At 35.1% G+C, this 25,156-nt stretch overlaps 1 protein-coding gene across 1 annotated transcript in view; it reads right to left on the minus strand.

Moving 5' to 3' along the window:
• Mrgn1 (Mahogunin ring finger 1) overlaps positions 1–25,156 on the minus strand; it is an 80,540-nt gene that overhangs the window by 14,881 nt on the left and 40,503 nt on the right. Inside the window, exons 6-10 of the mRNA XM_090385382.1 lie at positions 20,675–20,741; positions 11,842–11,999; positions 6,260–6,505; positions 3,046–3,133; positions 720–783 (exon numbers count right to left, since the gene is read on the minus strand). Coding sequence (XP_090241508.1) covers positions 720–783; positions 3,046–3,133; positions 6,260–6,505; positions 11,842–11,999; positions 20,675–20,741 — 623 coding nt within the window. The remainder of the gene's footprint in view (positions 1–719; positions 784–3,045; positions 3,134–6,259; positions 6,506–11,841; positions 12,000–20,674; positions 20,742–25,156) is intronic.

Raw genomic sequence — 25,156 nt, forward strand, 5'->3', positions numbered from 1 at the left:
TTTATTTGATTAATATTCATTTTAAAATCAACATTTAAAGGAAACAGAGTAGAAATTGGTACTTCTAAGTATGTATATACTGGAAAAGTGCAGAACTTATTTTTACTGGATATATTATTCACACCTTCATCCATTATGTGAAATCCAAAAATAGTGATTGGCAACACAATGGTAATCATTTGCTTCCTTGTATGAGCAAGCAAACAAATGATTCAGCAGACTCGACAAAATGTTAAAATAGTCTGCCCAATGATAATCATTATGACACACACACACACACACACACACACACACACACACACACACACACACACACACACACACAAGAATGCCAAGATCTCTATATAAAACTCAGAAGTTTATAACACTGTGGTGTAACAATAATAGAATATGCTGATTATCTGCTTGCTTACTTAGACCAATATCATATATACACAGTTGGACATATCTATCACTGTCAATATGTTTTATATCCAGCCCAAGAAGTTCCTTGGACCTACATGAATTTTCTTCAAATTCTCATCTTTTACATTTATCGTTCAACCATTCTGTCAGTGTAGTTTCCTACAGGCAACATAAATTTAAATGTAGACACTAAGCTGAAAATTCAGTTTACACCAAAAGTCAACTGCACATCAAAAAATCACATGTACATTTATCAAATATAAATTAATTTTACAATTTCAATCAGATACTTTTAAGGAACATTAAGTAATTACCGTTCTAAGCTTCTTTTTTGTGGAATGTCTGGACTATTAGGAAATGGTGGAACAGATGGCTGAACTACATAAAAAAAAATTGTCCTTTGGTCACTTACATTTTGTACAGGTAAAAACTATAAAACAATTATTTTTTAACTAAAAAAAATAAAAATTACAAACTACAGTGACATGAAAATATATCTCTATTGGGATTACCTCCACTTCTAAACTCTCCTGGAAAAAACATATCACAAATATTTCTTCCTCTGTATCAAAAAAACTGGGGTTTCCTTTTCTTCAAAACAGCTATTAACTCCGTGCAAATCTCAAATCCACTCTACTATGGAATAATGCTCCCACATCTAGTGTTGTGCCCCCAACACCCCTCTCTCTCAAGCTCCTAGACTACAGTAATACCCCGACTTACGCTACCCCGACTTACGCGAACTCGGAGTTACGCGGTTCCTGATTTTTTCGTTTGGCAACGCTGCCGCCCACTATCTTCAAGGTCGTTTTTCATATGTTATCGATATACGGTGCGACGGTGGAGACTGAGAGCGAAAGATGAACAAAATTCAACTTTGCTGCTTTTATGTTTTTTATATCAGTGAAGGGGAAACATACTTTCACCATAATAACGTAAAAACCAACCCAATTCCAGCTATCTGTATAATCGCAAATGCAATTAGATCGAGTTTACTACCAGTTTATAACAGATTCCACTAGCAGAAACGCAACTGGATTTTTATTGTTTTATGGTAGTAACCCCTAGAAATGTGAGGTGTTAATAGTGTATCTCTGCCTTTATGGTGTTGTTTATTCAGTTGCTACATGCGCGCAGCTTTGTTTATGCGTATCAAGCGTGCCTCCTCGTTTTGTAATTGTGCTTTATTCCCTAAAAATGAAAAGGAAGCGTCCTGGTGAAGACACTGCAGATTCAGAGAGAAAAAGAAAAGCAATTATCGATAAACAGAGGCGGACTGGGTCAAAAATTCTTACCCGGGAAAATTTATAGTGGCCTCATACTATGGTTTATGGCCAAAATCACACTGGCCCACCGGGGTTTCCCCGGTAAGGCTTATTGCCAGTCCGCCTCTGTCGATAGAGAAAAAAAATATGAAATTGTGAAACGCTTTGAGCGAAATGAAAGACCATGTGATATTGCACGTGCTACAGGCCTAAATGAAGCAACGGCGAAAAGCACATGACAATTGCAAACTTGACAGGTTGAAAATTGAAAAGGGCTCAATTGTAAAGGGCTTAAAAATTTTAGAAAACATAGACTCCAACGAAGAACGCGTTATAGCTACAAAGCAAGGAATAAAAAAATTATTAGCTTGCTACGAAGAAATTCTGCGTGAAAAAAAGAACGCGCTGTGTCGTCAGACGAATTTGTTCGATTTTATGAAGCCATCGACATCGAAATAACTTTTTAACGTAAGTCATTTGTTTTTTTAATACATATTTTGTATTAATATGTATAAAGAACTGCAATTTTATTAATATTTTTCTTCTAAACTAGTGTTTTTGTTAGTCCTTGGTCCCAATTAAGCAAAATTTATATGTATTTATATGCAAAGTTGTACCCCGACTTACGCGAATTCGACTTACGCGATTTTCGTCGGACCCACCTATCGCGTAACTTCGGGGTATTACTGTATTCAAAAGGCAGTCAAGTTGATTAATGACTTGTCCCCTTACAAAGTCTCTCCTCGCTCGCTCTCTCTCTCTCTCTCTCACACACACACACACACACACACACACACACACACACACACACACACACACACACACACACGCGCGCGCGCTCAATTTCCATTGCATACCTTTTCTATATACTTTTGCGAGTATTGGCATCTGTAACTGCACGTCTCTCTTTCAAACTAGTCCAAACTAATTCTTCAACCAATCAACATCCATTCAGTCTAACTCACATAACTAACTTTTCTTCTTCTTCATTTATCCCTTCTACTTCTGTTCTATGAATGAACTTCTTTCACATGTTTTCCCCAAAAATTACAATCTACAAGAATTAGTCTAATGTGAACAATTTTCTTCTGACTTCTCAGACACCCATGTGATATTAACTATTATAGATTCTAATACCTTTCAAGTTTGTGAGTGTCATAAAAAAAAAAAGGTTATAAACTTCTTGGCTGGATAATGACTACCAAAAATGATCTAATTTGTCCAATATTCTTTATTGCTAATATGCATAATGACAAATTTTATTGAATTTGTTATTAGATACATAGGCAATAAAGAATGTTCATCTGAAGTAAAGAATGTCAATTGTGCAGTATATCCAAATATATTTTCATAACAAAAAAAAAAAAAACCTCACTTGGTGATGATGCTGGTGGAACTGAAGGTCCATTTAAAGCTTCAATGAGTGGGACTGGCTCGTAACCAGGTGGAATATCCTGAGGTAGCTAAAAAAACAAATTATGCTAATGTAACAAATATTTAAAATTTTTATCATTAATTTTTTGACTGATATAAAATGTACAAAATGACCTATGCAAGTTAGAATATTTACATACAAAAGTATAGTTATAGTAGGATTCACATCCTTGTTTTATAGCACAGGCAAAAGAAAGAAGACTGGCACTGGAACCTCACTGATAGGACATTAGGTATCTCAAATGCAGTATCTGATAATCCAGTGATGGCATTAATGCAAAAGATGGGAGATGGCAAAATCTGGTAATAGTAACTTTTCAAATAAGAGGTAAGAAATTTCTAAGCTTGGTTGTAAATAATTATATACAAAAGAAATATGCACAATTCAATTACCGATTTTCACCCTTCACCAATAATTCTTACTCTGAGAAGCATTCTTATGTCCAAATATAATGTAAAATTATCAATGCAAAAGTATCACATCATCTTTCCTCATTCTACATATTCAAAATACTTATATTTTTCTCCTTCCTCCAAAGGAGAAAGGTCTTCATTGCAAGTCTTGTCTTTTCTCTCCTCAGAAATTTTTTCTACTGTTTTGAAGTTTTCTGCTTAAATCATTCTTTTCAGTTATAAAATGTCATTATAATGGACAATAATCACTACTAAAAGTATTTTAATTTTTGTCAATGATTTGATTCTGTTTGTAATTTAATTTGTTAAAAGTTCTTCATATTAAAATGCTTTGCTTTCTGTGACATTTTTGCTCATTTCCTTATCCTCTCTTCTGAAAAAATTCCCTAATTAAAACTCTGCATAAGCACCTGATGTCTTTACAACATCAGTCTGTCTGTCCATCTGCATTGTAAAAACCCAACTTGTTTATTTTTTTACTAAGGTAAAATTTATGTTTACTACTATCTTCTTATAACTTGTGAAACTAGCCTGTTTACTCCAATCAGATTCTTCCTTCCCCTCTTGTTTTTTGTTATTTGGTTTTTAGGAGCATTAGCAACTAAGGCCATATTGCTCCGGGGATATGCGGTGGTCATTCCCCGACCTTTCCGCATCCTTCGTATTTGGTAGTCACGGGCTCGAACCCTGGTCTGATCAAGAAGCGTGTGCTACGCACTGCTGCTCCTGCCCACCTGGCGGCTATGGAGGCGTCTCCTCCTCCTCTTCTTCTTTATCTACCTGCCTGCTTGTCTCTCTCTCTTTCTATCTATCTATATCCTTCACTGTAATTGAAACAACTACTGGGATTAACATCTTTATTGTTTTAAAAATATTGACCATTTCCATAGCAATGATACAACTTCTTTAATTTTTTTTTTTTTTTTTTTTTTTTAACTACATACATAACCCTTTAAGGATGCCTAACATAAAATATTGTTTTTAACTAAAAAAACTTTGAACAAAAATGTTTCATGTTTTAAGTTTTATGATATCTCAAGTAGCAAACTCAGTTTGCTAACAGCTATGCACAGAGAGACAGAGAGGCTGTGCCCAACATGTACAATGACATTTTATAGCTTTCATTGCATGAGGTCATTGTCCTAAACTTAACTATGTCTATTCTGCTTACTGTACCATCTTTATCTCACACATTGTGGATATATCTCATCACTGGATGTTTCAAGAATTCATAATGCTTATCTGCCCACTGATGAGATCCCAAAAAAGGACCAAAACCAGAGTCTGGGTAGTGGCATATACTTTAAATAAAAGCAATATCAAGTTGCAATATCAACCAAATTGCAGTGACATGTCTCCACAATATGACTCAGACTTCGAGATACACAGTATAACTCACAGGAGAACCCTTCACTTCACCTGAAATTCACTAAGATACACACTTGAATCAAGGATGCAGTTTGCCAATGTCACTTTACCTGAAGGCTAACTGCATCCTTGATGCAGTTAATTTGTGATATTTCTTTAATCAAAAAATGAACTTATTATTTAATTTCTACACTCATGCAAGTGATTTTTTTTACCTATACTACAATCATCCAGTTATGATGTTTTATTACTTTTAAGGAAGAAATGGCAAAAAATTTCTCAGCACTTCCCTCTTTGAAAAATTCTGGAGACACTTGCCTCGACTGATGAAGACTTTAATAATTCTCCAGTCTCTGATGAGAGTTGAAAAATGGCAAACCACTAATACAACACAGGACTATTCAAGAAAAAAGGCTCATGAAAATCCTTCCAGAAACTGAGAGAGAGAATTTTCCAAAAAAAGAAAAGCTTTATTTTATTGGGAGAGTGAACAATGAAACTACCATATTTTCCTGACTATAAGATGTACTTTTTTTCCTTGGAAAATGTTGACCAAAATTCCCCTGCCTCTTATGGTCTGAAGGTATACAATGAGTGCAGCAATGTTTTTATCTCTAGTTGTTGCTAAAAAAAGTATGGTTCACTTCCTTGCACCATTCAGCATAACTAATACTAGAGCATTCAGATAACCTTCAAAAAAAAAAAAAAAAAAAAAAAAAAGAGCTGGTTTTTTTTAATGCATTTTTGAATCTGTGTTTCAAATAATGCCATGTTTTTGTGATTTCTAAAACATGGCTTGTCTTATGGTCCAATGTGTACTGCTTGAAAATTACAATACTTATCCTGAAACTTTAGAATGACTGATAGGAATTATTGATGCCTCGTTAGGGAGAGGATAAAGATTTCATTTGGTTGTTTAAAATTTCAGACAACTGAGATCATGAGGTGTCAATATGTTATGTCTATAAATTTCTTGTATTCTATAATCAAGTTTGCCTGGTAGCTGGATGAAAATTCTAGGTTTTCCAAGGTGGGAACCAATCAATCCTGCCCAAGACTGACTAACTCAATCACAATATAAAAAAGGGCCATAAAAATGTTTCTAATTTAGATGGAAATTGAACACAGACTTTCTCCACACAATAAGGAAAAGCAGTGATTGTAATCACAGTGCTACTTGTGAGAATCAATAGGGCCATTCTCTCTTCTTTGAAACTTTACTACAACGAGAGTAGTCTAATGCTTAGTTCAAGCTAAAATTCTTCATATATTTTGAGGTGGGAAATGCATGAACAAGTCTTCTATCTAACAGAAACATTAAAAAACAATGAAAGCATTTGATAAACAGAAAGATAGAGAACATTTTATCTTACCTGGCTTTCTCCACTATTGCTGATCTGTGGTAGAGCAGTGGATGACTTACGCACAGCTTTTATTTGTAAGAGTGCACGGAATGGTGCACGGCAGATGGGACAATTATTTGCTTGGTACCGCAAGGAATCAGCACAGCTATTACACAGACAGAGATGACGACAGGGCAAAATTAGAGTATCTCTAGCATCACTCATACAAATTACACATTCTGACCCACTGTCTTCCACTTCATCATCTGTTAGATCCTAAAAGTATAGAACCAAAATACTATTTAGAATGTAATTACTGTATGTGCTTTAATTCAACAATTACAGTGTAAGGCAATGCACCTGCACAACTCCATTCAACTTGTGCATCAGATGGATGGAGCTAAAAAAGAAATTTTTAAACTAATTCAACAAGCGAGAGAGATCCATACTCATAAGGAATGGTTCTCATGGTTTTCCATTCCCTAAACTTTAAAAAAATCTTGAAAAAAAAAATCCTTGTAGTGAAACCTACCTGAAAATGGAAAGGCTGCAGAGCAGAGCACATCACAACCAAAGGTGGACTTGGCCATAAGACCTACTGGGGAAACCCCTGTGGGTCGGAGGCCGGTGTGATTTTCAGTATTACACTCTGACCTCCGATACATTATATTTGTTTTTCCCAGTATTACAAAGAATTGATGAAACACAGCCAAGTTCTATTTAAAGATTAACTATCAGTTAAGTAAATTATATTTTTATATATATCCTTCCAGAACTTCACATTGACATAATCTTTCCAAAAAAAAAAAAAAAAAACGTATTCTGGGAATATTTTGAATGTACCACATGTATGTTTTAACTATGTACACTCCCACCTAATAGAATCACATTTCATTTTAGTTTTCAAAGTTTTTATTAAAATAGGACCATTTTGTTTACCAATTTTTATTAAAATATTTTCCATTATGTATAAAAACCAAAAAACTTAAATAATATTCAAAAAAATTTCTAGACTACTCGAGAATATTACCAAAAGGTGTACAAGACACAAATGTGGTAAAACGTAGATTCTAGAAAGTGGGAGCATTGTTTCAACATAACAGAAGATTGCAGATAATCCTAAAGTGTTTTGCAACTGAGGAGTAAGACTTTAATTTATAAAATTGAGCACCTATCATTTAGAAAACGTGTTTGGTTTTGTATTTTGTGATAAACATATCAAGAAATAGGGAACTAAATATTTAAAAGAGAACAAGTACTATTATAACACTGTATAAAGAAAGTTATTCCATGAGAAGTATTGGAAAAAACTAGATGCTTCATTTAAAGGAGTACAAACTACCATGTGCTAATTCAAGGAGACTGGCAGTTTAATGAACAAACCACGATCAGTACAACTGCAAAAAACAACAAAGCACAAGATAGAACCATACATTGATTTCTAAATGCAATTGACAACTTACTGCACCTGAAATCTGAGTTGAGTTCGATACAAACAGAGAAACTCCCATGTCCACATCCACCGCAAAACTTCACCTTAAACATGCAGGCCTTTATGGTTGTGTAGCTGTCTGAAAATCCTTATTAAAACCAGAAAATCTAAAGAAATGGTTGGCTCGGGCTAAGAGCCATCAACATTGGACAATTAAAGATTGGAAACACATGACAGATAATTCCAAATTTGAAATTTTTGGATCCAAGTATAGAGTTTATGTGAGATGATCAACTGAAGAAAAAAAAAATGGTGCCACATTGCTTAGTGCCTACAGTCAAGCATGGTGGCGGTTCCATCATGATCTGAGGTTGCTTCTGTTTATTCTAGAGCAGGTGAAGAAATTTTATATAACTCGAGAAGATTATTACTGTTCAAATACCATTAAACGAGCGTTGATGATTTTTTCCATAACTTTGCCTAGGCAATTTGTTAAAGCAATTGGACGGTAGTTGCATGGATTAGAAAGATCCTTTCCCGGTTTTGGGAAAGCCAGAATTATTGCATAATGCCAACTATCTGGAAACTGGTTTTCTAGGAAGATTTTGTTATACAAATCAAGTAATGCCATTTGTGATTGGTTGTCAAGTTCCTTTAACATCTTGTAGTGAATTTCATCTGGTCCTACAGTGCTTTGCTTTGTCTGGGATAGAGCAGTTTTCAATTCATGAAAAGATAATCGAAGGTTGTACTATTCATCATTTCTTGTGGAAAAATTCAGTTTGTGTCTTTCTATTCTGGCCTTGTATGTTTGAAAACTGGGAGTATATGAGGTGGTTGCCGATGTTTTGGCAAAGGTTTCACCCAGTGCATTGGCTATTTCTGAAGGCTGTGTGGTGACTTGTCCGTTGCAGTTCAGGATTGGAGGTGGATTAATCTGGTATCTACCATTCATTTTCCTGATTTTTTTCCCAGACATTTTGAGATGGTATGGAACTTGTTAAAGTGGATGCAAATTTTATCCAGGATGCTTTCCTACTGGCCCTTCTAACATATCTGGCTCTCGCTTGTGCCTTTTTTGAATGATATGAGGTTCTCCGTAGTGGGACATCTTCGAAAAATATTCCAAGTTTTATTTCTTTCTCTTTTAGCTTATAAACATTCATCATTCCACTATGATTTTGGATATGTTGGGAGGTGTGATGATGTTTTTGGAATACTTTGTTCAGCAGCTTTGATTATTTTATTTGTTACATACTGTACTGCTGCCTCTAATGGATTTTTCTTGATAACATCTGCATCCAATTTTGCAAAAGATTTATACATTTTCCAATCCACTTCATTTATTTTCCATTGTGGGTTTCTACGTGATGGACATGTGGTTCCTGATGACATGGTAATTATTATTGGATAGTGATCGCTGCTGAGAGGATCTATGTTAATCATTTTCTTTGATTATTGACCAATCAAGTATTGGAAATAATGTTGGGGAGCATATAGATAGGTTGATAGCCGTGCTGTTTCCCGATGGCAGATGTATGTATGTATGCATGCATGTGTACCGTCGTTCAACATGGTAAAATCATTCTGTTCTATCCACTTTTCTATTTGTCTTCCTCTCCGGTCTATGGTTGTGTTACCCCACAAAAGGTTGTGTCTGTTGAGGTCTCCCAATATACAAAATGGGGAGGTAACTGAGATACTATATCTTCTAAATCTTGTTGTACCAGTTCTTGGCTTGGGGGAACATAAATTGTTATAATAGTTATGAGAGTTTTAGTGACTATGTGTACTGCAACTGCTTCGAGGGTTGTGTTTATCGGGAGAAACTGGGAAGGAATGTACGAATTTACCAGAATTGACTCACCACCACGAGTCATGCCTCCTGTTACTCTGTCTTTACGGTATGTGATATAGTTCTTTACTGTGGGAGAGTCTTGAGGTCTGAGATATGTTTATTGTAGGCAAAGACACAGCGGGGTATGCTGTGCAATCAGATCATATATATCATGTATATTAGTGCGGAATCCTCTGCAGTTCCATTGGATTATAGTTCCCATTATTTGGTTTTGGAGAATGTGTCAGACTGTTTTCTAGACGTTACTTTAAGCTTTTCTAACTTAGATTTTTCCTTTGGAAAATATGGTTTGCCGGTATTCATATCTTCTTCCGCAAAGATCTCTAGTACTGATTCGGCTGCTTGATTGGTTGCTTCTGTGTCCATTTGTTCTGTTGACTTTTGGTTTATGGCATTACGTTTTTCTTGTGGGGCTTTCGTTTCTGAATGTTTTGCATTGGGAGGTACAGATAGTGGTGTGTTTGTGACTTTCGCTTTTTTTTTGGCTGCGATGTTATAAGTAGTGCGCGTGCCCAGTCTGAAATGGACTTTTTTGGAGGAATCATGAAATCTGTTTGAATCTCTATTGTACGGTGATTTTTTATGACATGTGCATAGGAAGGTCTGTTTATGGTAGTAGGGAGTACGATTCTCTTGGCTTCTTGGTATGTCACACAATGTTCTACTTTATATTTTTGTATCTGTTTTTATCTTTTTCAATATTCACAGTTTTTTGAGTAGGCGGAATGGTTCCCCTTACAGTTTGGACAATTTGGTTGCTCAGCTGGACAGTTCTGATTGATGTGATCCCGAGATCCACAGTTTGAACAGATAGCAACTCCATGACATGCCATTTGTGAATGACTATACTTTTGGCATTTAAAACAGCGGAGAGGATTTGAATGTATGGTCTGATGTTACAATTTAGATATCCGGCCTTCACCGATGTAGGTGGTTTGGGAGTGTTAAAGGTCAGTATCAGATTTCTGGTTGGAGTAAGTATACCATCTCTAGTAACTTTAATCCTTCTCACAGATATGACACCTTGATCTTCCAGCTCATTTTTAATTTCTTCTTCTGAGATGTTAAAAGGTCCCATTCAGAAATTACTCCTTTTGATGTATTTAAGCTATTATGGGGAGAGACCGCTACTGGGATCCCACCAAAAGTTCTCATCTGAAGCAGTCTTTCTGCATGTTTTGCATTGGCTGTCTCACTAAAATGTCATCTGATTTCAGTTGCTTGACATTTTTTGGTGTTCCAGCCAAAAAAATGTTTCTAGACATTTTTGGATGACAAAGGGCGACACTTTTCCTAATGGCTGTTCTGATGTTGAATGAAGGATGAGGAAAGTAGGTGCATGAAACGATGTCATGTCCTTTTTTTGTCTTTTGGTTACATTCATCTCATTATCCTTATTTTTCCGACTCAATGGAGTCGGATCTTTGGGATCTGTGGTTGTGATATTTGGATCATTCATGTTTGCTCCTTTTAGCCATGGGAGTGAGAGCTTTTCCTCTCAGGTTTCTGGCCCCGTTACAGGGAGGCAGGAGCAGTGCCACCCAGTGACCAAGCGGAAGTTGATTAGTAGTTAGTAGAACTAGAAAATAAATAAAAGAACGGTGTCTTTCCTTTCTTAGGATCCTTTGTGCTGATACCTTTCAGCAACTGTATATATATACAATAGAGAATTTGCTTTAAACTCTATAAATGTGTATCACTATCACTTTAGAAATCGCTTTATAATCACTGAGAAATTGCCTGATCACTAGAAACACTTGGCACTCAGGGCCAACAGCCTGCCATCTCAAAGAATCATCTAAACGATGATGACTTGCCATTGTGAGTACTGGAGATGTGGCTAACCCATTGAGCAAGCCAAAACAAGGAAATTAAGTGATGTGGTTGCAACCTGTGTTTTTATAGGTATGAATAATTTGCATATATTCACCTTTAGGGACACTGTTCACAATAAAATATTCATGAAAAATATTTTGTTCTGTTAATTTTGTCAAGCAGTGCACATGCAAAAGCGACGCTGAAGAATCTTGAGTGTAATTTTGTAAATAGTAATATTTCTTAGCCTAGAAATTACAATTAACAAAAAAAATTCTCATATTTCACTTTGAAATTATTGACTGCACTTATCATTACAAAATGCTGTAAACTTGACCTAGTCTATATATGACAGTGGACACTAATGAGGTATTTCCCTTCCCACTACCATTATTGTGTATACATTAGTTAAACTACTTTAGTTTCAAATATTTTGAACCCAAAGAAGTAGTTTAACTAGCACATAAGCTGCCACAAATTTTTCACATTAAGGTAGATTCTACTTACCTTTGCTTGATAAACATTTTTGTTTTCAATTCCATATATTTCTTGCAGTAAGTAACATAAACCATCTACAAAGAGTTTCTGTTTTAGTGGTTTCAGTGTGTAAGTATTATCAGCATTCTTTTCAACCACAGCAATTACTACATGTGACTGACGGGGTTCTGAAAGAAAATTTGTTCTTGTTAAAGTTTGAAAAAATTTTATAATAATAATAACAACAATCCAAAATAGATAAATTAACATTAGTTAAAAGATATATATATATATATTTTTTTTTTTTTTGTCAGTTGTTGGCGCATCAGCTTCTGTGGCCATAATGTACCTCCCAAAGTTTTTGCATTTTACTCTGATCCAAGCCCGAGGTGGGATTCAAACCCACAACCTTTGGCTTGCCAGGCAGGCACTTTACCCACCTGGTTAGCCTGGTTGGCAAAAGATATTTAACTGCAATTAAAAAAATAATATATTCATACAATAGATACAGAAAATTAAGGAACATTTTATACATATTCTGTTGAAATAATTTTTCCATCCATTTCTATTACTATCTTAGTCAGGTAGTTCAAGTTAGTGACTGCCATATTTGATGCACACATGCCTCAAGGCAGACTGCAGCATTGTTAGAGCAGAGTAAATTAAATAATAACTTAAAATGTTGAAAAAATTTTCCTTAACAACAAAAAATACCAAGCAGCTTCAATTTGAAAAATACTTTAAACTGTAGAGCTACTGTTCACTTATCAGGAACACAAAGGTTTATACAGTAAAATCCAGTAAAAAAATATCAGAACAAGTTATATATTACAAAATAATTATGATGGAACTTATGCAATCTTATATTTTTTAAATGAAAAATTCAAAAGTTAAATTATGTTTTTTTAATGTTATTTCCAACACAACAAAACTTTATTAATCGTGCCTATAAGAAAATAAAACTACAGTCAGTCCTCATATAGCACGATAGTTGTGTTCCTAGAAACCCTCGTGCAATGCAAAATTGTGCAATATAAACAACAGGCTCTATGGGAAAAATATGGTTAGGTGCCAACCACCCAAGATTGAACACACATTTGTAACCAAAACATTACCAAACAATAAATTATTGTAATAAAATACGTATTTTATTACGACTATTACGTAATAAAATATTGCTAATGCTTTTGCTTCTATTGTAAGCAAACTTGTTTTTTGTTTGATTTTCTATCCAAGCAGATGACAGCCATTCCATCCCTTCCAATTCTTTGTGTCTTAATCTAATGGATTTTAATTACACTTTGAGTTGTTCCTGAAAGTTGTTTTTATTTTCTCTACATTCTTTGTAATTCTCGGCATTGCCTCATTTAGGCCTGTAGCATGTGCAATATCACATGGTCTTTCATTTCGCTCAAAGCGTTTCACAATTTCATATTTTTTCTCTATCGACAGAGGCGGACTGGCCATAAGCCTTACCGGGGAAACCCCGGTTGGCCGGAGGCCAGTGTGATTTTGGCCATAAACACTAGTATGAGGCCACTATAAATTTTCCCGGGTAAGAATTTTTGACCCAGTTCGCCTCTGTTTATTGTTTTTCTTTTTCTCTCTGAATCTGTAGTGTCTTCACCAGGATGCTTCCTTTTCACACCTTTTAAGTATTTTACTCATTTTTAGGGAATAAAGCACAATTACAAAATGAGGAGGCACGCTTGATACACATAAACAGAGCTGTGCATGCATGTAGCAACTGAATAAACAACGCCGTAAAGGCAGAGGCACACTATGAACACCTCACTAGCTCACATTTTACTAAAGCACATTTCTGGGGGTTACTACCATAAAACAATAAAAACAATTTCCAGTTGCATTCCTGCTAGTGGAATCTGTTATAAACTGGTAGTAAACTCGATCTAATTGCATTTGCGATAATACCGATAACTGGAATTGTATGGGTTTTTACGTTATTATGGTGAAATGTGTTTCCCCTTTACTGATATAAAAAAAATAAATACATTTTCAGAATCTTCTCTTCATTCCTATCGTGTTGCATTCGGTTGGGGTGATTCCACATTTGACTGCCATTTCTTGTAAATACAAAGGTGAATCGTGCATAAGCGAATTCGGTTCGTGTTATATACAATATCGTTCCCCTATTTATAAATCATGTATGATTGAATTCGTGTAGTGTAAACACGTGTTATACGAGGACTGACTGTATTATAAAGATGAAACTACTACAGTCTCTTCTATTTTCAAATTTATAAAACCATAAGAAGCGTAACTGTCAGATGATATGATGTGCACAATCATACTTTTTTCACACAAAAATGTAAAACAATTTCAACGCGGGTACCTCATACACTAGCACATTTCACTAAATATGTAACTATAGGTAAACAGCCCATGCCCCTTTCAAAATTACTCAAGTGAGACTTTATGAAGGTAAGCAAACCAAAAGCCACTAATCTTGAACAGGTAATTAATTGAATGAGTGGTATATCACTGTGGCACTGCTAGATTTGTTTTGTTTGTTATTTGGTTTTTAGGAGCATTAGCAACTAAGGCCATATTGCTCCAGGATATGCGGTGGTCATTCCCTGACCTTTCCGCATCCTCCGTATTTGGTGGTGACGGACTTGAACCCCGGTCTAATCAAGAAGTGTGTGTTAAGCACTGCTGCTCCTGCCCACCTGGCTACGGAGGCGCTGGCGCTGCTAGATGTGAAAGATCAAAGATTAAAAAGTGTGTGCATATCATATGATTTAAGGATTTGCATTTTGCAAATTTCATTATATGATATATATATATTTTTTTTTTGGAGTGTGAATACAATGTATACAGAAAAGACACACAGGATAGGAGGGTAATCCTACAAGGGAACATTATAGGATTTAATTATTAATGGGAATAAAATCCAGATCTTTCCAAATGAGTGGGAGATAGTGAGTATCATCCCCAATAAGCTGCTAACTAACCATGGAAGCCAGGAAGCCACATCATCCATCACTACTGTCACGGGCTCTCAAGAGCTGGTGATGGTAGTGATGTGTATTAGGTGCTAAAGCAAATAAGAGAACCCAGATGCCTCCAAACAAGTGGCAGGCAGTGACATATTTTGCTGACTAAGCTGCCACAAAGACCTGCTTTGCTCTCTAGCAATGATACTTTTATCCCACTGTTTTCCAAAATTTCTGATTCAGTTAAGGCAACTGTTTCAGCAACAGTTTTCATAATGGAACTCAGATATCTACAAACTAGTGGCAGATAGTGATGTATTGTGCTCACTAAGCTGCTAACTAAACATGGAAGACTGGGAGCCGCTGCATCCACGTACCAACTTTCAGGGACTGGTGATGTGTATTAATCACTAAAGCAACTAAGAGAACCCATAGTTGTAAGCAAGTAGCAGACAGCAACAACATACTGTGCTGACTAAGCTGCCATGCTTTGCCTTCTAGTGATATTATTCCACTGTTTTCCAAAATTTCTGACTCAGTTAGGGTGTTCAGCCAAATCTGGAGTGACTTTCAACTATTCTCAACCTCTTAAATTCTGCTGACCACTTTGCAAAAGTAGAATTCTTCTCCAGTCATTCATTCGTGAATTTGATTAGCATTTTAACCTTCTTTTGTTAAAAATTTGCTCATTCAATGATGTTCAAATTAATTATTCATTCTTCTTCTTCTTTCATCCATTCGGTTATTCATTCTTTTTTAATCTACAAAATAATACATATATATATATAATTAAAAGTATATAAAGATGAAGTTTAAAAATTTGCCTGTGATGTGATGTTATAAAATCTTGGCCCTTGCAAGATTATCATAACCCTTTTCAGAATATGCAAGCATATATGTGGGCTCTGAGGAATATATATACAGTCGATTCCGGTTATTTGGGACACATCGGAACTAATGCATTTTGGCCCGATTAAGCGGCTGCCCCAATTATACGAAGTTTTACATAAATAGTTAAAAATACAGCTTTAAGATTGATTTTCTGTAAGATCAAATCACATTACGATGGACTCACCATAGTAAAGTACCGTTCACTATACGATATGTAGTAAGCGCCAGTCATTGTGATCATGTTTGTGAATTAAAGTTTAATTCTATTAAACAGTGATTCTAATTAGCAAAAATACGAGGAATATTATCTACAGGCTATAAAAGTAAAGATATACTGTATTAAGTACAAATTTACACTTTATTACTAATTAAAAAATTAAATGATACGTGAAAATCAGAAGAATATTTTCCACAGGTTAGCAAAATAAAAATAAATTTACGCTTACGTGCATAGCTTAATTAATACGTACTGTAATATGTACATACTAACTAGCTGACATTTCTGTTCACTGACATTTGTGGGTGGGGGTTAAAATTTAAAACAGTAAAAAAAGATAAGCACACACACACACACAAATCGCAAGTAACACGATATGTGCAAGTGAGAAGGGAGTAACACGTTATGAAGCTTAAAAAATAGGAATGAAGAGCAGATTCGGAAAATAAATTTTTTTATATGATTGAAGCACTAACAGAAAAGCCCAATGAACAGGGGACTGCTAATTGTTTTATGGTTGTGACCTCCAGAAATCCGACTGAACCACATGGTATGGTCGGAGACAATCGTAGGGTAATCTCGAGTGCTTAGGACAACATGCCCCGATTAAACGGTATATTGTCCTAATTAAGTGAAGTAAACCCTTGCTATTTTCTCGACTGGGTTCTGTTCTTTAAGATTTGTCCCAAATAAATGGCTGCCTCGATTAACCAGTGGCCCAAGTAACCGGAATCCACTGTGTGTGTGTGTGTGTGTGTGTTGTACATTATATATACATTTTTCAAGAAATAAGAAGGAAAGCCAAAAAAAGATTCCTGGATACAGTTCGCTTCCACTATCACCAAAAACACCTATACTAGATTAATCTAGAGGAAAATCCAACATCTGAATGGCAAATATCCATTGTCATCCTCTCCAATATTGATCTGTAATGGACAGGCACTGTCTTTCCCCAAAGACATAGCAAACGCTTTTGCTAAAGCTTTGCAAAAATTTCAGCAGAAAATTCATATGATGCTTCATTCCAACAAATTAAAGTGGTAGCAGAAAGGTATAAGTTAAATTTCAACACCGGCCTGTCTCTTCCATATAATCAGCCTTTTACTATATCCGAGTTAATGGATAGCATATCTGTTATATCTGTTTACTATATCTGTTAATGGTTAACAGAGCACCCAATAGTGCAGCTGGTATATTTTATATTATGCTAAAACACTTGAATAATACTGCTTTACAAATTCTTTTAATATTTTTTTAACAGAATTTTTGAGGAACATGTTTATCCTCGCTCTTGGAGACATTCACTTGTATTAGCCATCCCTAAACCAGGAAAAGACTTTTCTAATCCAGGAAATTATCGTCCAATTTCCTTAACTAGTTGTTTGGAGAAAACACTGGAGAAAATGGTTCTCAAGCACCTCACCTGGTTTCTTGAGTCACATAACACCTTACGTAAAAATCAGTATGGCTTTCGGCAAAATAGATCTGCATTAGATATGACCAAAGCAGAATCAAATGTCAGAAACGCTTTTGTCAGAAATGATCACCTCGCTATGGTAAGTTTCGATTTAGAAAAGGCCTTTGATACAACATGGCGTTTCGGTATTCTACGGGATCTTTACACCTTTGGTCTACGAGGCAGGCTTCCTTTGTTTATTCAGAGCTTTCTTCAGGGCAGAACCTTTCAGGTTAGTCATCTAAATGCTCTTTCTAGAATTCATATACAGAAGGAGAGGGGGTCCCTCAAGGATCTATCTTGAGTCCTACACTATTTTTAATAAGAATAAACAATCATCCATGATATTCTGAGCACAGTAGAATTATATCACTATGCAGATGACTCATGATTTCGTGCCAAGGAAATACTATAAATTCTACTGAGAGACAGCTTCAGATCTCAATTAACAAAATTGAGTTGTGGTTGTCTCACAATGGCTACTGCTTATCAGCACAAAAATCTAACTGTATTCATTTCTGTAAAAAACGTAAGATCCACCCTGAGCCTGAACTACATCTTAAAAATTTCACCATACCTCTTTCCAATAGTATCAGATTTCTTGGCCTAATCCTGGACAATAAATTAAACTTCTTACAACACATCACATATCTGAGAACTAGTTGCTTGAAAAAATTAAATATCCTCAGAGTACTATCTACATTGACGTGGGGTGCTGACCGATATGCTCTGCTTCGGCTATATCAGGTATTAATCCGATCTTGCTTGGATTACGGAGCTCCAATCTATGACTCTGCCAGGAAAGGTGCACTAACTCGGCTAGACACTATCCATCACAGTGCCTAAGAACTGCTTTAGGAGCATTCAGAACATCCCCTGTACAGAGTCTATATATAGATGCACACGAACCTCCACTCCCATCTTCGGAGGAAAATGTTGATCCTCAACTATGCAACAAAAATACAGAGTCTTCCCTTTCATCCTATTTCGCCATACTTATTTGAGCCCTAATGGACCACATTTTATCAAAACAAACCTAACGAGATAAGGTTGCTACAGTTAACACAATGTTGGAATCTAGACATGGGTAATATCTTTCAGGAAATGAGCACTCACGATCCTCCGTGGTCTGATTATACACTGGTTTGTGATTTCTCATTCCAACAATGGGGGAAAAAGCAAGCAGCAGACCTTACCATCAGAAAACTCCATGCTGAACATGTAGCAGAAAATTCTCGGTGTTTTCAAATATATACCGATGGCTCAAAAACAAGTATGATAGTGGGTGCAGCAGCAGTTTCTTCTATCTTTTCTACTTCTGTGTCCCTTCCAAGGGAATGCAGCATCTATTCTGCTGAACTGTGGGTGATTAAAATAGCTCTGGATCACGTGATTAATCTGTCCAGGAAGCAAATTATTATCTACTCTGACTCTCTAAGTGCAATAAAATCATTGAAAAATCCATCCAAATCAATCCATCTCGTCTTGAAGCAAATTATATCACAGATTATTGCGTTACAAGCTGTAAACCAATCAGTCACTTTCTGTTGGATACCAGGTCATGTAGGCATCAAAGGAAATGAATATGCAGATCAAGCCGCTAAACATCCAATCACTGCAAGATCTCCTAACTACCAAGTGCCATATATAGACTACAAATCAGTCATAAAAAATGTGTGTGAAGAGCAATGGTTGCAAATCTGGCACTCAATGCGGCAATAAACTGCTTCAATTTAAACAGGAACTTAAGTTGTGGCCATCAACCATGCAATCAAATAGGCAAGAGGAGGTGATCCTAGCTAGGACGCGTATCAGGCATACGTATCTAACCCATATTTATCTACTCAAGGGGGAAGATCCGCCTATTTGTACATTTTATCAGACTACACTTACGGTGAGGCATATTCTAATAAATTGCAATCATTATAATAATTATCGAAACAAAATTTTCAACTTGCTTTCACATCTGCAAGAAATTACCCCATCTGACTGGAGACAATGCAAATCTAGCTGAGTTCCTTTATTTCTTAAAGCAGACAGGATTATTTTACAGATTTTAAATGGTAATTGCACTGCTGAATAGAATCAGGCACAATATGGCCTTAGCAGCGCTTGTGCCACTAAACAACATATCAACCAACCAACCAACCAACCAACCAACCACATTTTTCAAGGTCATTTCAAAAAATGCTTCAAAGTACATTATAAACCTTCCAGAAAGTGTTGCTATCTCTATTTGTGTTTCTAATTAATAATTTTAATAGTTTTAATAGATAGCTCCACAAAAATAGATTTCAAAATCAAAGAAGGAGATTATGACTTTCAGCCACCGTTTTCTGATTTTTGTTTATAAAATTTTTGTGTATAATAGATATAGAATAATATCATGTCAAAAAAGCAACAAGTTTTTCATGAATTTCTTAAAATTTTAGTATTTTTAAAATTTTTATGTATTATTTTTAAAATTTCAATTTTTGATAACGATTTCACATAAATGTTGAGCAACCAAGTCAAAATAAGGACAAATTAATATTTAAAAAGCAGTATTAGATATTTTTATGATTTTTTGCTAGTTCGAGTTACTGTAATTTGTAGCTTTTGCATTAATTTTATTAATTTCCTTGGCAGTTGTGCTGAACAATAAGATGTAAACAGAATTTTTGATTATGCAACCACCACAAAATCCAAGAAACCAAATAAACAATTAGCATAACATGAAGTCATGGATCTATCATTCTTTGTGGAGACACTGCAAATCTGGAGGGGCAATGTTATGATGTAGAATATGTTCCGTTTGGAGACATTGAGACCTATGAACAAATGCCTGACCAGTAGAGCAAGCTTAAATAATGTTACAAACCAAATGTAGCTCACTGTGGAGTGGCTCTATACAGTCCTGGAATTTGTTTGGGCTAGTGAATTAGAGATATCACTCTTGCAACCATTCTAGTATTCTGCTGGAAGAAGTGAACCCCCTACATTCTGTTTGTGGGATGAGGTCAAAAGGGGCAATAGGTATGGAACTACTTCCATCCACTATTTAAATGCTGAATAGTGTATGTATAGATGTTTGTTATCCAGTCAGCATAAATGAGTATAAATGTGGAAGCAAAGTTTTAAAAGAAATTCTTACACAGTGCTAGGGTAGTACTCCTAATAAATTTTCCTCTGATGTAACATTCTGACATCATTTTAAAGAATTACTAAATTAAATAAATAAAATATATATATACATATATATATATTTTTAAGAATTTCAAAATATATTATGTAAAAATATGCTAAATTCAGCATGAAATATTCATAAATTGAATTATTAAAGCTGATTAAAATTTTACTTACCTTCTCCTTCTTCTGCCATACAGTGAATTACAACAGGCATAATTTCCTCTTCAAATTTGTAGTTGAGCTATTTAAAGGAAATTAAAACCAAATATAATGAAAATGCATTTACTTCCCATAATCAAATTATTAATACTACAACCATATAAGGGAATCTAATGCAATTATTTGTTTTCATAGGAAGAACATGTTCTAACAGTAAAAATTCAACAAATTGTTGAAGTTTATAGTAAAATATCAACATCAAATCAACTTAACAGATGTGATATTGATGGTGTAGCACTTCGTGGTGGACAATACAATGAGGAAAATTAACTGATGCCAAGTGCAGTGGGAGGCTAAATGCATCAACAACCAAGGTAAATCTAACACAAACTAATGAAGTCATGCAGAATAAGAGAGAAACACTTCATAGAAAAGAAGATACATTACATATAGATAATTGTGTGCAGAAGGGTGAGTAACAAGTATTATTATTAGAATGGTAGATGATAAGAAGCAGCAGACTTTTTCCATGTTTGTAATAAAACCTAATCACTTGTATACTCTTTCATATTATCAAAAAGCAACCGTCCAGTTGCACTTTGAATTTTTCCAAATTCTCTGCCTAAGCCACTTGACAGGTAATTTATTCTAATGATCTACAAAACATTGCCTGAAATATTATGATGCAGAATGTTTTGCTCTGAGACCACTGATACCTGTCAACAAATGCCTGAGCAGATGCCCAAAGCCAACCACTAAGATTTTATATTTGCATTCCCACCCAGTTGTCTCTCTCCTACCAGTGAGAATATATCTTCCCATAATACAAATTCATTATCCCTCCCTCATTCATTTTATTGATCTTCTTCAAGTCATCATTCACTTCAATCAAGTACCCTCACTCCCCACCTCCAAAAATGTCTAATTGTCAAGCTTTACAATCTGCATCTTCTAAGCTGTTTCTTGTAGAGATGACACTTAATGCTTAATACCAATAAGATTGGCATTAATCATTAAGCCAAAAATAATGGCTTAACGCAAAAACAGTTAGTGTTTTATTATTATTATTATTTTTTTTTTGTACAGCCTTCAGACCTGACTACAATATTCCAAGTTCAGTGATTGTCTTACACAGTGGAATAATATCCTTTTTCTCCTGCTGCAAAGGTCTAATAAATTACTTATAGCACACTAGGGGCCTTCCTGGCCATCCTGTTTCCACTACATGGCAAACTTCACATTTGACTCTATCACAACCCCTAATTTTTTTTTTTTTTTTTTGGTACTAAGCAACCTTTAATTCCCTTCTTCCATAAATTACTGTGAAAATTCTGTTTTCCCAGGTGCAAAACCTCACATTTAGTAGCATTAACCCTTAGCTGCAATTCCTCAGATCATATTATCTGTAATAAGTCCAAATAATTTTGAAGCAACACAGGTCGTTTCAGTTATTAACCACTCTTCAAAGCATCAGCAAACTTTGTCAGCTTCCTCTGTACTGCTTATCAATGCAATTAACAAAGATTAAAAACAAGATGAGTCCTAGCAACAATCACTATTGAACTTCATTTGCTATGCTAATCCACTGTGAAGAATGCCTATTTATGACTAACCTCAGTCTTGTAGCTAGCACTTGGTCCAACTAAGGATATTTCTTGTAATCACAGCCCATTGTAGTTAATACAATAACTTATGAGGGGCCAAATTAAAAATGTTTACCAAAATCTAAAAAGCACAGCAAATTTATGTTATAATGCCCCAACTTATTCTATTCTACTTTTAATGTTCTTTTGTTCTGCCCAATGGTCAACCCATTTTTTAACATCTACAGCACTCCCATTAAAATTTTTATAGCACATTTAAAGTGATAAAAACTCTTTCCTGTTTTTATCACTTTAAGGGAAATGGACAATAGAGCCTAATTCTACGAATCATTTATGATACAGTTTACTGTAGAGAAATTGTTTCCAGTGCAGATGATATATGTTTCATATTTAACTTGAAGGTATGAAGGAAGAAAGGGTTTTCTTCATAACTTCTTGCCTAGCCATCTATTGTAGTATTTGTATTTGCACACGCTCCTTGGCTTCTTTGTTAATTCAACTTTCTTCATCTACCTTCTTTGCTGGTACAGTAATCAGGGTTGTGTGTTCAACACAACATGAGCAGATTTAATTAATGACAGCATTACACTTACATTAATATATACATTTATTACGTTTATAATACTAGAGATACATTAGTTTAATTTAATGAAAGCTTTTTAATAGCATGAAAAGAAATGCCAGAGGTGAAAAAAGAGAAAGCATAGTACATCAAGTGTGCAGGTTTAACTTACATAAAAATTGAGATTATAAACACTTCTGAAAAAAGAAAAAAAAAGTTACCTACCAAAATTTAAAAAAATAGCTTCCCAAACAAGGGATTCCTGCTTATATTGCTCTCTGGAGCTAATTTCTTTAAAAGCACTATAATGGAAGTATACTATATATAATCCCACAATTGGTTTTTTTTTTTTTTTTTTTTTTTTTACATCCAACTGGTTTATTATATCATGGTAATTAATCAGATTGGTCTACTTCACAAAAGAATGCTGTGATTCTTTTAGAATTTCATGCTAACCTAACCTAACCTTTCAGCACTAGTTGCTGAAACCGTGAGAATTTTTGGCCTTGTTCTAAAAACGATAACCACAGACTCCATGATCTTGCTTGTTACTCTATAGTTTTCCATCACTTCTTTAATATTAGTCATAGTGTAAGGAAACCCAGGCTCTTTCTGCACCAGGAAAAAATAAAATATATAAATGCAGTTGAAGCTCTTTATAGTGACTCTCTTTTTAACATCCGAGCATATTATAATGATCTATGTGGTTTTTTTTTTTTTTTTTTTCCTTTGGTAGTTGGTGGCGCATCGGCTTCTGTGGCCATAGTGCACCTCCCAAGGTTTTTGCAGTACTGTGATCCAAGCCCGAGGCGGGATTCGAACCCGCGACCTTTGGGTTGCTAGGCAGGCACTTTACCTACCTGGCTAGCCCGGTCGGCGATCTATGTGGTAGATCCAGGCCTACCACATAGGTCAACGTAAACCTAATGATATTTTATATTTATTAATCAAATTCTCTATAACAACCAGAAATTTCAACCATGCTATCTTTCTTTTTACTTTTTTGTTACAATATTTATTGCATTTCAAAATGAAGGAATATTAAGCTAATGATGAGCTTGCAGGCTTACCATGAGAAATCACTTTCTGTAAATTTCCTATGCACTGGCAATTTCTCAAGCTCATTGGCATAATGAAATTAACTTTGATTTGAAGTTCAATTCATTATACAGTATGTAGAGAATATTGGCTTATCAGTATCACAAAGCAGGTAGGGTAGCTTTGCAAATCACAAGCAAAATTAAGATTTTACAAGCTGTGGGTAAAAGCATGTGTCCTAAGATTTATATCACTAAACAGTTCACTATTCCTAAGAGTACGCTGTTCACCATTCTGAAAGAACAAAAAAAAAAAATTTGAAAGCTTAGAGAAATCTGCTGCACCAGGTAGGATCAGCGCATGAAAGGTGGAGTATCCAGATCTCGAAAAGGCATTCTTGGAATGGCTAATGCTGATGCATGTAAAAACATTCCTGTAAACAGAAATCTTTTAAAAACTAAGGCTGAATCATTTGCGCATCAGATGAATACTGAAGATTAAGTCGTCTGATGGATGGCTTCAGAAATTTAAGAATCATCATAGAATGATACTCAAGCTACAAATGGGCCAGAATAACATCTTAAATGCTGATGAAACTGGAATTTCTCATCTTTAAATGTAAGTGTCTCCACTACATTTCTCACCTTTAAATGTGTTTTATCTGGTAGTAACTAAAAAAAAAAAAAAAAGAAAGAAAAGACAATGGATCACTACTCTCCTAGTGGTAAACATGTCTGGCACAGAGAAGCTTCCTCTCTTAATCATTGGGAAAATTCAGAAGCCCTGTGTTTTAAAGGTTTGAATACATTGCAGGCCATGTATTGAGCAAATCAAAAAGTTTGGGTGTTGTCAAAAATATACGAAGGATAGATCAGAGACATTGCACAAAAACCAGGGAGAGCAGAAAAATGTTGCTGTTTGTGAATAACTGCACCCCCTCATTGCCAAGTGCAATCAATGTTGAGTACCTGCCTCCTAATATGACATCAGTTCTTCAACCACTTGATCAAGGTGTAATCCAGTACTTTAAGAAAAACTATCAAAGAATGCTATTAAACAGAATTGTGCTGTGCCTCAAAATTAAAACAGAGTGAAATCAAGATGCTGCAGCATCTTGATTTCAAACTGTATTTATATGTTTCAGCACAGGATGAGTTTGACAAAAAAAATTTTTGAAAATTTTGATCTTTATTTGAAATGTAATTTCAAGAAAAGAAAACTAATTTTCATTTGCAATACAATATGGGGAATGCAAGGACAATATCCCAAATGATGTGCCACACACTCAGACAT

This window comes from Mastigoproctus giganteus, chromosome 1 (assembly GCF_048544385.1).
Source record: "Mastigoproctus giganteus isolate SK-2022 chromosome 1, ASM4854438v1, whole genome shotgun sequence".
NCBI lineage: Eukaryota > Metazoa > Arthropoda > Arachnida > Uropygi > Thelyphonidae > Mastigoproctus > Mastigoproctus giganteus.